Source organism: Aptenodytes patagonicus, chromosome W, assembly GCF_965638725.1.
Source record: "Aptenodytes patagonicus chromosome W, bAptPat1.pri.cur, whole genome shotgun sequence".
Classification (NCBI taxonomy): Eukaryota; Metazoa; Chordata; class Aves; order Sphenisciformes; family Spheniscidae; genus Aptenodytes; species Aptenodytes patagonicus.
This window is the reverse complement of record NC_134981.1, coordinates 36,866,471-36,879,320: the sequence shown is the minus strand read 5'-3', so window position 1 is coordinate 36,879,320 and position 12,850 is coordinate 36,866,471. Positions and strand designations below refer to the sequence as shown.

The following is a 12,850-nucleotide window of genomic DNA, read 5'->3' as shown; positions in this document are numbered from 1 at the left end:
CCTCAGTCCCATATACCCACTCCCAAGCTAGTGGCAATTACCTCAGTATTGTGTGAATTAACCTCTAAGGCATGCATCTTCTGCTTTTTTTTTGTCCACTCATGTGTTCTCACATTTACTTTATTCCATGCTGCACTCTGGCAGAATCACAGAGGAAAGAATAAAAGGCACTTGGATTATCAAGGACATCTCCATATATTGATACACTGTACAGTCCAGTCAGGCCCTGGAAGAGTCAGCAGGGTATGTAACACACTGCCTTCTAGACTTCTGAACAGTTTAAAGCATATCAGGAATGTTACTTCTTTTTGAACAAGAATTTATTCTATTTTAATTCCATCCTGTTATTCAATAAAATCTTTCAGTTACAGAATTGGTATGAATGAGAGAGACACTTATATAGAGATATACCCACTCAAAATAATCTATTATTCCCAATGTCATATGATGTGACCTACTGATTTTAACCTGTAACCTTTGTTTTTTCTTGTTATGTCCAGCTGCTTGTATTTAGAAGTTTAATCTGTACAAATATAGATGTTTAGCTTGCCAGTGATATTTAAGTGTATCATACTGAAAGAAGGCTAATTGTTAATTAATTAATATTTAATTATTAAAGAATGATTGATTATATTTCCAATGTAATAAAATAAAATCTATAGCAAAAAAGTGGTAGATCCCATTTCATAACCATAAACTTAACTGGGAAACCTGAAGCTAATCAATACAACCCATGAAGTGTGTTGGACAAAGCCCGTGAAAAATATGCAAGAAATTCAATTTAATTAAAAGGATATTGATTTCTGCTGGAATTAAGATGCAGAGCCATGCATGTAAAGAGTGTAACTCAGGTCCAATAAGAAGCAACGAAAGCATAGAGTAGAAAATTAATTCAGTTAGATTTATAACCTCATAATCTTTGCAAATAGTTTATTTGTCTATCACCATGTTTTTTGTATACATGATAAAATCTGAAGGGTTTTTTCTGACACTAAGCCACACACTTCCTACGTTTTAATAAATGAAATGTAGAAGTATTTGATAGCTTGTTATTGAATAATTGCATATATTTTGCTCTATCTGATGAAATAGGTTTGGGTTAGTTTTTGATGCAAAATTTTAAAGGGTAAATAACTTCTAAAAAGTGCAATTTTGCAATTATGATTTATTTTATGATTAAATTAAATAACTTTTTTTGTTATATATACAAGTCTTTACTTAAAGGTCCTTTAGCACCATGTTTGTAATACAATAGTAACGTAATATAATCAGTAGCTGTGATAGTATGTGGAGGCTCAGAAACTCATTCTTTTGAACATGGAAGCACCAGCAAACAGGGAGTTATCCCAGGCTGGTCTCAGTCACAGGAGAGAGATGGCACTTTTAAGGAGCAATTCATCTCCCTTTAAAGAAGACATCTAAAATAAGTCAATTTGCATGTCTGCATATTCACACTGACTATAAGGGGACTCTAAAGAGCCTCGACAAAATAGATATATACATCCTAGATGTCTAAAGCAGATAAGAAAACTGCCATCTAAGAAGTCCGTTCGAAGCCACCGAGGCGAAGGGCTCCGGAGCGGAGGATCGCGCCGGGGGACCCTTCCTGAAGCGACAAAACCGCGGCAAAACCCACGAAAAGCAAAAGCGCAGGGAGTGAGAGGGTACCCCAGCCCCCCGCCTCCTCGAGCCGGAGGAGGGAGCTCCTGACGAGCGGCAGCTCTGACTCAGCGTGGGCGGGGACAAGAGGGACGGCGGCCAAACCCCATCACTTACAAGAGCAGCCCCCAGGGAGCGTGGTGAACAGGAAGTGGCGCGGCAGTTCGTGGAGGCAGGGCGTGCAGGGAAGGCGAGCGGGCAGGGCGCAGTTCCCCTCCAGGCTCTAGAGGCCAACTCAACTAGTAGTCGTCGCCCTCCCAGAAGAGGACCAGCTATGGTTTCCACTCAGCCGAAAGCCATTGCCAGAAGGAATGTGGCGACCCAGATGGAGCCCTCACGCAAGCATACAGTTGTCCAGGTCTCTGGCTGCAGGGAGTGCCTGAGCCTGTCACTTGTACTGGAGGGCAGCAGAGACACCACCTGTGTGTGGTGTGACGAGGTGGATGATCTGCTCAGCCTGGTGGCAGAGCTGAAGGAGGAAGTGGAAAGGTTAAGGAGTATCAGGGAGTGTGAGAGGGAGATAGATTGGTGGAGCCACACCCTACCATCCCTGAGGCAGAGGCAGCAGATGGAGGCTCCACAAGAAGCAGAGGATCCCCTGCCCTCTTGCCACCAGGCAGAAGGAGGCGACCTAAGCGACGGGGGGGAAAGGAAACAGGTCCCTGCTCGGGGTGCCAGGCGAACCCCCTCCCGGCCTCCCTCACCTTCCTGGTTGCCCTTACACAACAGATATGGGGCCCTGGAACTTGAGGGCCAGGCAAATGAGGATGTAGATGAAGGTCCATCCAGGGGGTTGCCTAGGGTGAGGCAGTCAGCCCCACGCATTATGACTGCCTCTGCTAAGAAAAAAAGGAGGGTAATTGTTGTAGGCGATTCCCTTCTGAGGGGAACAGAGGGCCCAATATGCCCACCAGACCCATCCCACAGGGAAGTCTGCTGCCTCCCTGGGGCCCGGGTCAGAGACATTACTAGGAAACTCCCTGGTCTGGTACAGCCTTCTGACTACTACCCGCTGTTGGTTATACAGGCTGGCAGTGATGAGGTGGCAGAGAGAAGTCCTGCAGTGATCAAAAGGGACTTCAGGGCACTGGGGCGACTGGTTGAAGGATCGGGAGCACAGGTAGTGTTTTCCTCTATCCCTACAGTGGCAGGGAAGGATACTGAAAGGAACAGGAAAACACGCCTGATCAACGCGTGGCTCAGGGGCTGGTGCCATCGGAGGAATTTTGGCTTTTTTGATCATGGGGAGGTTTACACGGCACCGGGCCTGCTGGCGGCAGATGAAGTCCAGCTGTCTCACAGGGGGGAAAGGATCATTGCTCATGAATTGGCAGGGCTCATTGAGAGGGCTTTAAGCTAGGTTTGAAGGGGGAAGGGGATAAAACCAGGCTCACTAGAGATGAGCCTAGGGGTGGCATGCCGATGCTGGGGGCAAAATCGATAGCCCAGCTCAAGTGCATCTAAACCAATGCACGCAGCATGGGCGGCAAACAGGAGGAGCTGGAAGCCATTGTGCAGCGGGAGAGATATGACTTAGTCGCCATCACAGAAACATGGTGGGGTGACTCTCATGATTGGAGTGCTGCAATGGATGGCTATAGACTCTTCAGAAGGGACAGGCGAGGAAGGAGAGGCGGTGGGGTGGCCCTGTATGTTAGGGAGTGTTTCGATTGTCTAGAGCTCAACGATTGTGATGAAGATACGGTTGAGTGTTTATGGGTAAGGATGAGGGGGAAGGCCAACGAGGCAGATATCCTGCTGGGAGTCTGTTATAGACCACCCAACCAGGATGAAGAGGCGTATGAAGCGTTCTACAAGCGGCTGGCAGAAGTCTCTCAATCGCTAGCCCTTGTTCTCGTGGGGGACTTCAACTTCCCGGGTGTCTGCTGGAAATACAACACGGCAGAGAGGAAGCAGTCTAGGAGGTTCCTGGAGTGTGTGGAAGACAACTTCCTGACACAGCTGGTGAGTGAGCCTACCAGGGGAGGTGCCTCGCTCGACCTGCTGTTTACAAACAGAGAAGGACTGGTGGGAGATGTGGTGGTCGGAGGCCGTCTTGGGCTTAGTGACCATGAAATGGTAGAATTCTCGATTCTTGGTGAAGTAAGGAGGGGGGCCAGCAAAACCGCAATCATGGACTTCCGGAGGGCAGACTTTGGCCTGTTCAGGACGCTGGTTGAGAGAGTCCCTTGGGAGATGGTCCTGAAGGGCAAAGGGGTCCAGGAAGGCTGGACGATCTTCAAGAAGGAAGTCTTAAAGGCGCAGGAGCAGGCTGTCCCTGTACGCCGTAAGAAGAATGGGCGGGGAAGACGACCGGCCTGGCTGAACGGGGAGCTCTTGCTGGGACTCAGGAAAAAAAGGAGAGTTTACCGCTTGTGGAAGAAGGGGCAGGCGACTCAAGAAGAGTACAGGGATCTCGTTAGGTCATGAAGAGAGGAAATGAGAAAGGCAAAAGCCCAGCTAGAATGCAATCTGGCCGCTGTCGTTAGAGACAAAAAAAATGTTTTTACAAATATATTAATGACAAGAAGAGAGCCAAGGAGAATCTCCATCCTTTATTGGATGCAGGGGGGAACATTGTCACCAAGGATGAGGAGAAGGCTGAGGTACTTAATGCCTTCTTTGCCTCAGTCTTTAACAGGCAGAGCAGTTATCCTCAGGGTATTTGGCCCCCTGAGCTGGAAGACAGGGACGGCGAGCAGGATGAGCCCCCCATAATCCAAGAGGAAGCAGTCAACGACCTGCTACGCCACCTGGACGCTCACAAGTCTATGGGGCCGGATGGCATCCACCCGAGAGTGCTGAGGGAGCTGGCGGAGGAGCTTGCCAAGCCGCTCTCCATCATTTATCAGCGGTCCTGGTTAACGGGGGAGGTCCCGGATGACTGGAGGCTTGCCAATGTGACGCCCATCTACAAGAAGGGCCGGAAGGAGGATCCGGGGAACTACAGGCCTGTCAGCCTGACCTCGGTGCCAGGGAAGATTATGGAGTGGTTCATCTTGAGGGCGCTCACAAGGCATGTGCGGGACAACCAGGGGATCAGGCCCAGCCAGCACGGGTTCATGAGAGGCAGGTCCTGCTTGACCAACCTGATCTCCTTCTTTGACCAGGTGACCTGCCTAGTGGATGAGGGAAAGGCTGTGGATGTGGTCTACCTGGACTTCAGTAAGGCCTTTGACACCGTCTCCCACAGCATTCTCCTAGAGAAGCTGGCGGCTCACGGCTTAGACAGGTGTACTCTGCGCTGGGTCAAAAACTGGCTATACGGCCGGGCCCAGAGAGTTGTGGTGAATGGAGTTCAATCCAGTTGGCGGCCGGTCACGAGCGGTGTTCCCCAGGGCTCAGTTTTGGGGCCGGTCTTGTTCAATATCTTTATCGATGATCTGGATGAGGGGATCGAGTGCACCCTCAGGAAGTTTGCAGATGACACCAAGTTGGGCGGGAGCGTTGATCTGCTCGAGGGTAGGAAGGCTCTGCAGAGGGACCTGGACAGGCTGGATCGATGGGCCGAGGCCAACTGTATGAGGTTCAACAATGCCAAGTGCTGGGTCCTGCACTTTGGCCACAACAACCCCATGCAGCGCTACAGGCTTGGGGAAGAGTGGCTGGAAAGCTGCCTGTTGGAAAAGGACCTGGGGGTGCTGGTTGACAGCCGGCTGAACATGAGCCGGCAGTGTGCCCAGGTGGCCAAGAAGGCCAATGGCATGCTGGCCTGTATCAGAAATAGTGTGGCCAGCAGGAGTAGGGAAGTGATCGTGCCCCTGTACTCGGCATTGGTGAGGCTGCACCTCGAATACTGTGTTCAGTTTTGGGCCCCTTACTACAAGAAGGACTTTGAGGTGCTGGAGCGTGTCCAGAGAAGGGCAATGAAGCTGGTGAAGGGTGTGGAGAACAAGTCTTATGAGGAGCGGCTGAGGGAACTGGGGTTGTTTAGCCTGGAGAAGAGGAGGCTGAGGGGAGACCTCATCGCTCTCTACAACTACCTGAAAGGAGGTTGTAGGGAGGTGGGTGTCGGTCTCTTCTCCCAAGTAACTAGCAACAGGACGAGAGGAAATGGCCTCAAGTTGCGCCAGGGGAGGTTTAGATTGGACATGAGGAAAAATTTCTTCACCGAAAGTGTTGTCAAGCTTTTGAACAGGCTGCCCAGGGAAGTGGTGGAGTCCCCATCCCTGGAGGTATTTAAAAGACGTGTAGATGAGGCGCTTAGGGACATGGTTTAGTGGGCATGGTGGTGCTGGGTTGACGGTTGGACTCGATGATCTTAGAGGTCTTTTCCAACCTTAATGTTTCTATGATTCTATGATTCTAAATGAAGAGCTCCCACCTCCTACCCCCTAATTTGTCTGTAATAGGAACACTCATCATGCTGTAGCATACTTGGCTGATATTGAAGATCAAGTATGCCATTGATATTTATTGGCTTCTTTCAGCACAGTTTCCAAAAGGGATTCATGTGGATATATTGAATAGAACAGGCCATATTTTGATCATCAGCTTCTATATGTTTACATTGAAAAAACACTGCAAATTTTAAGGCCACCACGGTTGCTACTGCTTCTCACAGTTTGAACATTTGATTCCTGTGCTGCTGCACTTCTCAATTTCACAGTTTCTTACTTTTTGCTACTGCATTTTCTCCCACATTTATATCTCAGGGTGGATTCTTAAAATTGTAAAAAATACTTTTTCATCTATATGGGAGAATTTTGATCTTGCTATATTAGTCACTTTGTGTGGTGGGTCAACCCTGGCTGGATGCCAGTTGCCCACCAAAGCTGCTCTATCACTCCCCCTCCTCAGCTGGGCAGGGGAGAGAAAATATAATGGAAGGCTTGTGGGTTGAGATAAGGATAGGAGAGATCACTCACCAATTACCGTCACGGGCAAAACAGGCTCAACGCAGGGAAATTAATTTAATTTATTACCAATCAAAACAGAGCAGGGTAATGAGAAATAAAAATTAAATCTTAAAACACCTTCCCCCCATCCCTCCCTTTTTCCCGGGCTCAACTTTACTCCCAAATTCTCTACCTTCTTCCCTCAAGCGGCACAGGGGGATGGGGGAATGGGGGTTGCGGTCAGTTCATCACAGATTGTTTCTGCTGCTCCTTCCTCCTCAGGGGAGGATTTCTCACACTCTCCCCCTGCTCCAGCATGGGGTCCCTCCCACGGGAGACAGTTCTCCACGAACTGCTCCAGCACGGGTCCCTTCCATGGGGTCACAAGTCCTGCCAGCAAACCTGCTCCAGCATGGGCTTCTCTCTCCACGGGTCCACAGGTCCTGCCAGGAGCCTGCTCCAGCATGGGCTTTCCACGGGGTCACAGCCTTCTTCAGACACATCCACCTGCTCCAGTGTGAGGTCCTCCACAGGCTGCAGGGGGACAACCTGCTTCACCATGGTCTTCACCACGGGCTGCAGGGGAATCTCTGCTCCGGCACCTGGAGCACCTCCTCCCCCTCCTTCTTCACTGACCTTGGTGTCTGCAGAGTCGTTTCTCTCACATATTCTCACTCCTCTCTCTTCGGCTGCAATTGCTGTTGCGCAGCAGTTTTCCCCCCTTCTTAAATATGCTATCACAGAGGCGCTACCACTGTTGCTGATTGGCTCAGCCTTGGCCAGCGGCAGGTCTGTCTTGGAGCCGGCTGGCATTGGCTTTGTCAGACATAGGGAAGCTTCTATCATCTTCTCACAGAAGCCACCCCTGTAGCCCCCCTGCTACAAAACCTGGCCACACAAACACAATACACTTTGCTTTACCAAACCGCTTTTCATCTTTCCCTTATTGTTTTCCCCATATCTTCTGTGGTAGTTCCCTTTTGCTACACTTTTGTTTTCTGTGAACTTCCCTTTCCTCAGTTAGTCTTCCCAAAGACACGTCTTCCAGGAAGCTTAGCAACATAAACCCTCCATCTTAAGTGTCTGTTTCTGGTTTAGCATTGACAGAGTTTAGTAACACTGTGCCTTCCAGTCACCTATTTTGTTACACTGGTGATCAGTTCTCGCTGAGATTGCTAGCTGTGCCATCTGGATGATGTGATGGGGCTCTACCTGTTTGGTGTATACTCCATGACACAAACTCTGAGAACAGCATGACCAGGAGGATTTCTCAGCAGGAAGAAGGACTCTGCACAAGCTACATTTCAAACATTCCCCAGAAGGATTCAAAAAGCTTAGTAGCATCAGAAAGGGTTTTTAATCATTCTATGAAGAGCAGGAAAAGTGTAATATATCTTTCTTCTTGGCATAGTGCTGTAGTGCAACATGTTTTACTAGGATTTTATATGCCCCAAGAAAGCACCTATGCATACTTCTGTGCTTATGCCATGAAATTTGTTGCTATGGAAATATCAAAACTAGTCTATGACTAAGCATGGGCGAACCTGTTCAGGCAAAATAGTATCCAGTCTCAATCTCTATTCAACAGTCAAAATGAATTGTAGCCATTTTCATGCTTTATAGTGGCTTAATATCTTTTCTGTATCATTAAAGTCTTTTAGCCACTTCTCCAATGCACACACGCCCCAGCTCACCCAGTTCAATGCATAATTTGGGCACAGCAATTCCAGCAGCATCTCTGAGAAATCAGATTAAACTGAATTAGATTAAATTATCCTTACTATTCTTTGCCTTCTCTTGCTTCCTTTAAATTTCTTGGCACAGAAGCATTTTCTAGATTAGTTGTAGCACTGACTACACTACCTTCCTTCTAAACATTAAAACCTCAGATGATTTATTGTTTCTGACATGTAGAGTGCACTCTGGATTAACTGAATGGAAACCTTCAGATCAGGGGGAATTTAAAAAGAGCAACAGTAACTTCCAGCAGAGTGTATCTTGGGTCCTGCTGTCTGAGCAGCTTCTCCTGCTGGAGAAAAGCAGCTGACCTCAGGCAAACAACTGTGGGAGAGCACGTAAGGTAGACTTGCTGTGTGTTCACATGCATGCATATCTTCTCTTCTGGATATCACGTTTTCTTTTACTGCCAGGGATTTTGCTGTGTTATAGACTTTCTAAAGTTAGTCCCTTGGAACCAAAGAGCGAGCCCTATTTTTCAATATCTCTATCTCCGGTTAAGATAACAGACTTCTGTATGAGACAAATCCCACAATTAAAAATAGGTGTAACATCTATCAATAACTGAAATGTCTCATGGAGAGCAATCTGAAACCAATGCCCAAAATTACCTCTTAAAGGAGTACATTGACAAAGAATTATGATTATAATTGTGACAGGCAACAGAAGCAGTTCATGAGAGATCTATGCATTTATCTGTTTCACCTCCCTATTTATTTAATTACCATGAATTTAAGTATGATTGCAGAACATTCTTAACTAAGGATGCTTTTCTGTGTATAGAATAGATTTAAAGATTTAACCCTCTGTTCCCTAATTAGCCCTACACACAAATGCTCAGATTAAATTATGAGTTCCTTGGAAAATAAAATAGTACAGAACTGCCGAGACTGGGTCTTTTAGAGGTAAATGTGGATATTGTGTGAGGATAGATTAAAACAAACTAACGATGTTAACACATTCCAGAGCCTAAGGAAAGAAATGTGGCTGGAAAGCTGCCTGTCGGAAAAGGACCTGGGGGTGCTGGTTGACAGCCAGCTGAACATGAGCCGGCAGTGTGCCCAGGTGGCCAAGAAGGCCAATGGCATGCTGGCCTGTATCAGAAATAGTGTGGCCAGCAGGAGTAGGGAAGTGATCGTGCCCCTGTACTCGGCACTGGTGAGGCCGCACCTCGAATACTGTGTTCAGTTTTGGGCCCCTCACTACAAGAAGGACGTTGAGGTGCTGGAGCGTGTCCAGAGAAGGGCAACGAGGCTAGTGAGGGGTCTGGAGAACAAGTCTTATGAGGAGCGGCTGAGGGAACTGGGGTTGTTTAGCCTGGAGAAAAGGAGGCTGAGGGGAGACCTCATCGCTCTCTACAACTACCTGAAAGGAGGTTGTAGGGAGGTGGGTGTCGGTCTCTTCTCCCAAGTAACTAGCGATAGGACGAGAGGAAATGGCCTCAAGTTGCGCCAGGGGAGGTTTAGATTGGACATGAGGAAAAATTTCTTTACTGAAAGAGTGGTTAAACATTGGAACAGGCTGCCCAGGGAAGTGGTTGAGTCACCATCCCTGGAAGTATTTAAAAGACGAGTAGATGAGGCGCTTAGGGACATGGTTTAGTGGGCATGGTGGTGCTGGGTTGACGGTTGGACTCGGTGATCTTAGAGGTCTTTTCCAACTTTAATGATTCTATGAAATCACTGAACATGGCAAAGCCACATTTCTCCTCAAAAGAGCTGAAGTACCATTTCTTCCTTGAGTTACAATCCTATTATACAATTAAAAAGACAAGAGCTTTGCAGAGAGTCAGTAAAAATCAAGCCAAGTTCTATCTGGAAAAAAATTTTCACATTGAAAATTCTGGAAGCGCTCAGTTTTTGGTTTAAATGATAAATTGCCTGTTTAGTAAACGTCTGTATACTTTCATTAAGAGGCAAAGCAAATGCTCTTTCACTCTGCCAATACATCATAGAGAATGTAGCTACCTGGAAAATTATATGGTGTAAGAACATGTGGATTAACATGATGTAAAAAATATGAGGTCAAATAAAGTGTGTTCCCATAAAGATGTCCAAGACCAAGTTGCTATTATAATAACCAGAAGTGCCACAGAGTAAAATTTTCAAAAGTGTTCACGTAGCTTACAATCTCAGTCCTGTTTTGAAGTTAATGTTTCTTTATAAATAATAGTGTCTTTTACAAAGAAATTAGTTTTCTCTTACGCACCTACAAATGTTATAGAAATAGAATTTACAGTCCTAAATCAGAAAAGTCAGTTTTGCCTAAGGGCTTGTAATGCCAAGACTTTGCCTTGGTATAGCTACAGAACTCCATGTCCCAAATGAAAGATCAATGTATTCCTCATGCCATTTTTTTCTACTACATTTCATTGCAAGAAGTTACTAATGAAGGTAATCATGACACAGTCACACATTGGTATATAAAGAAAAAAACACAATTTGGGAAGGAACTTAAATTAAAACCAGGATAATAAGACAGAAATCAGAAAGCTAACATGATATAACACCAAAAGTCACCGATGTGAGTCACCACATGACCCAATTCTCTTTAATAAAAGATATAAGGATATGAAACAATATAAGGTTATTATTATAAAATTCAGTTTTCAGTGAGATATTTTTATAAATAAATATTAAATTTAGAAATCCATGATGGTTTCACAGAGGAATTTTAGTCATATTAATTCCTCTTACCTGTTATAGTTGCTTTGTTAATAGATGGTTGGTTACACATTGATGACCGTCTGTTTAAAAGAAAAGAAAAAAGGTATAAGCCTGATAAACTCACAGATGACTGAATCCTTGAACAATATAATAGAAAATACATTTCCTTGGGAAGTTATTTGGGGCTGGAATACACTGATATTGCCAAAGAAGTTCATTTAGAACAGATATTTCTTTCTAGTGTAGAAGGGAATTCACAACCGACCCTGAAATCTCTCTGCAGATTGGGAACTCCAAGAGAGGAATATTTTAGGAATTTGCAAGTTCATTAAAAACCTACCTAATCATACCTAGACCTTGTACCTAGCTTGACGTTTGGTCTATATACATAGTTATCATTATTCTAACATAGTTTGCACTGCCCACGTTCTCTGACGTGAAATACATTTTTTTAATTACTTTTCACTTTATTATTTTGCATATATTTTTCACACATTATTTTGCATATACATTTCACAATAATATTTTGGGAAAACAGCTCAGTGGACTGCTTTGCCCATTGAAGAAAGCTAGAAGTTGCTGGACTGACACAGCTGTGTAGGGATGTGTGGATGACTGCAAGCAGGGGCTACATAGGGTCTGCATATTCCAACCAAGGGGGCTGGAAATATCTTTTTGTGGCACTGCATATGCAATGGTAGGCAGCTGTCTTTGGAATGCTAATTACTTCTAAGTTCTAGAGACACACATTTTGGGTGAGGGAAATGACTCCACTACAAAATTTTCCAGTTTAACTAACGTTAATGTTAACTGTGATGCTGTAATACGACTGGAGAAAGATCATATTTATATTGTCTCATTTATAATCATGAACTACTGTGGATAAGTGGGATGTCATTATCTTGGATGAGTTAGGCAGAGTTCTAGGTTTAGATCATGCAAGTATCTCATGAGTGTAGCTGTCTGCTCACTTTGGTTCATTTGCAAGACTCTGCCTGAATGATCATCTTTGAATGATCTTTGACATATGACTAATTTATTGAAAATCATAGAAATTGCACAAAAAGCACTCCAAGTTTATGCAAGGACAGCAATGCAAGAGCAATTATTAGGCAAGGGGGCTGTTGTCTCAGCTATCAAGTATAGCAACTTCAAGGGATTAATAGAGTCATTAGTCATCACATGTTTTATGCAAGCTTGGTGACGCAGACTGAAATCTGTAACATCTAATTGTTATTCTTAGTTTACATTTAAAAAGTATCACTGCAAAAAGTTTAGTGGCCAAAAATTGACACTCACTTGCTGGGTGCCCGATCTTGTAAATTGGTTAATGCAGCAAAGTTATTCCGTACAGTACGCAGGCTGGCCAGCACCTGGAACATACAAAATGGTTTAAGTCTAAATTTCTGCACAGGTGAGACTGATTTATCTCCATTCTGCTGTGCTGAAAGAAAAATAAAAGGACATTGCAAAACAACTGTAAAAGGTTTTCAGGGTTGGTTTGTCTGAAGCCTTTGACCATTATTTAACAATAACATGTCTGTAATACAAGGGCGATAGTTTATTTCTTTTTTTCCTTATAAACAACTCATTATTTGTTTAAAGACAGGCTTGCTTGAAGAGGAGGAAAGTTTTTCACAGAATACTACTTAGTTCTCTAAAATGACCATAAAAGCATTAGTGTTTGGAAGATAATAGCCCATTCAAGCCTAATACTTCATGCATAAGAAATGATTACAGAATTTTCCATTTGCAGTTCAGCCCCCCACAAATCTCAAAGGACAAAGGGAATGAGATTGTCTAGACTGGCAGGAAAAATAAAAGTGGCTCCTTTAAGGAGCCCAATTCATTTGGGGACTTAGTGCAGAAGGCCAGAATGAGAGGATGGTATCAGCTGAGCAGGTGGGAAATGTCTGCAGGCTCTTACAAGTATTGCACATTGGGAAAGAC

At 45.1% G+C, this 12,850-nt stretch overlaps 1 protein-coding gene across 1 annotated transcript in view; it reads right to left on the bottom strand.

The window, feature by feature from the left end:
• LOC143172032 (3',5'-cyclic-AMP phosphodiesterase 4D-like) overlaps positions 1 to 12,850 on the bottom strand; it is a 462,605-nt gene that overhangs the window by 144,038 nt on the left and 305,717 nt on the right. The window contains exons 4-5 of the mRNA XM_076361252.1: positions 12,200 to 12,273; positions 10,931 to 10,980 (exon numbers count right to left, since the gene is read on the bottom strand). Coding sequence (XP_076217367.1) covers positions 10,931 to 10,980; positions 12,200 to 12,273 — 124 coding nt within the window. The remainder of the gene's footprint in view (positions 1 to 10,930; positions 10,981 to 12,199; positions 12,274 to 12,850) is intronic.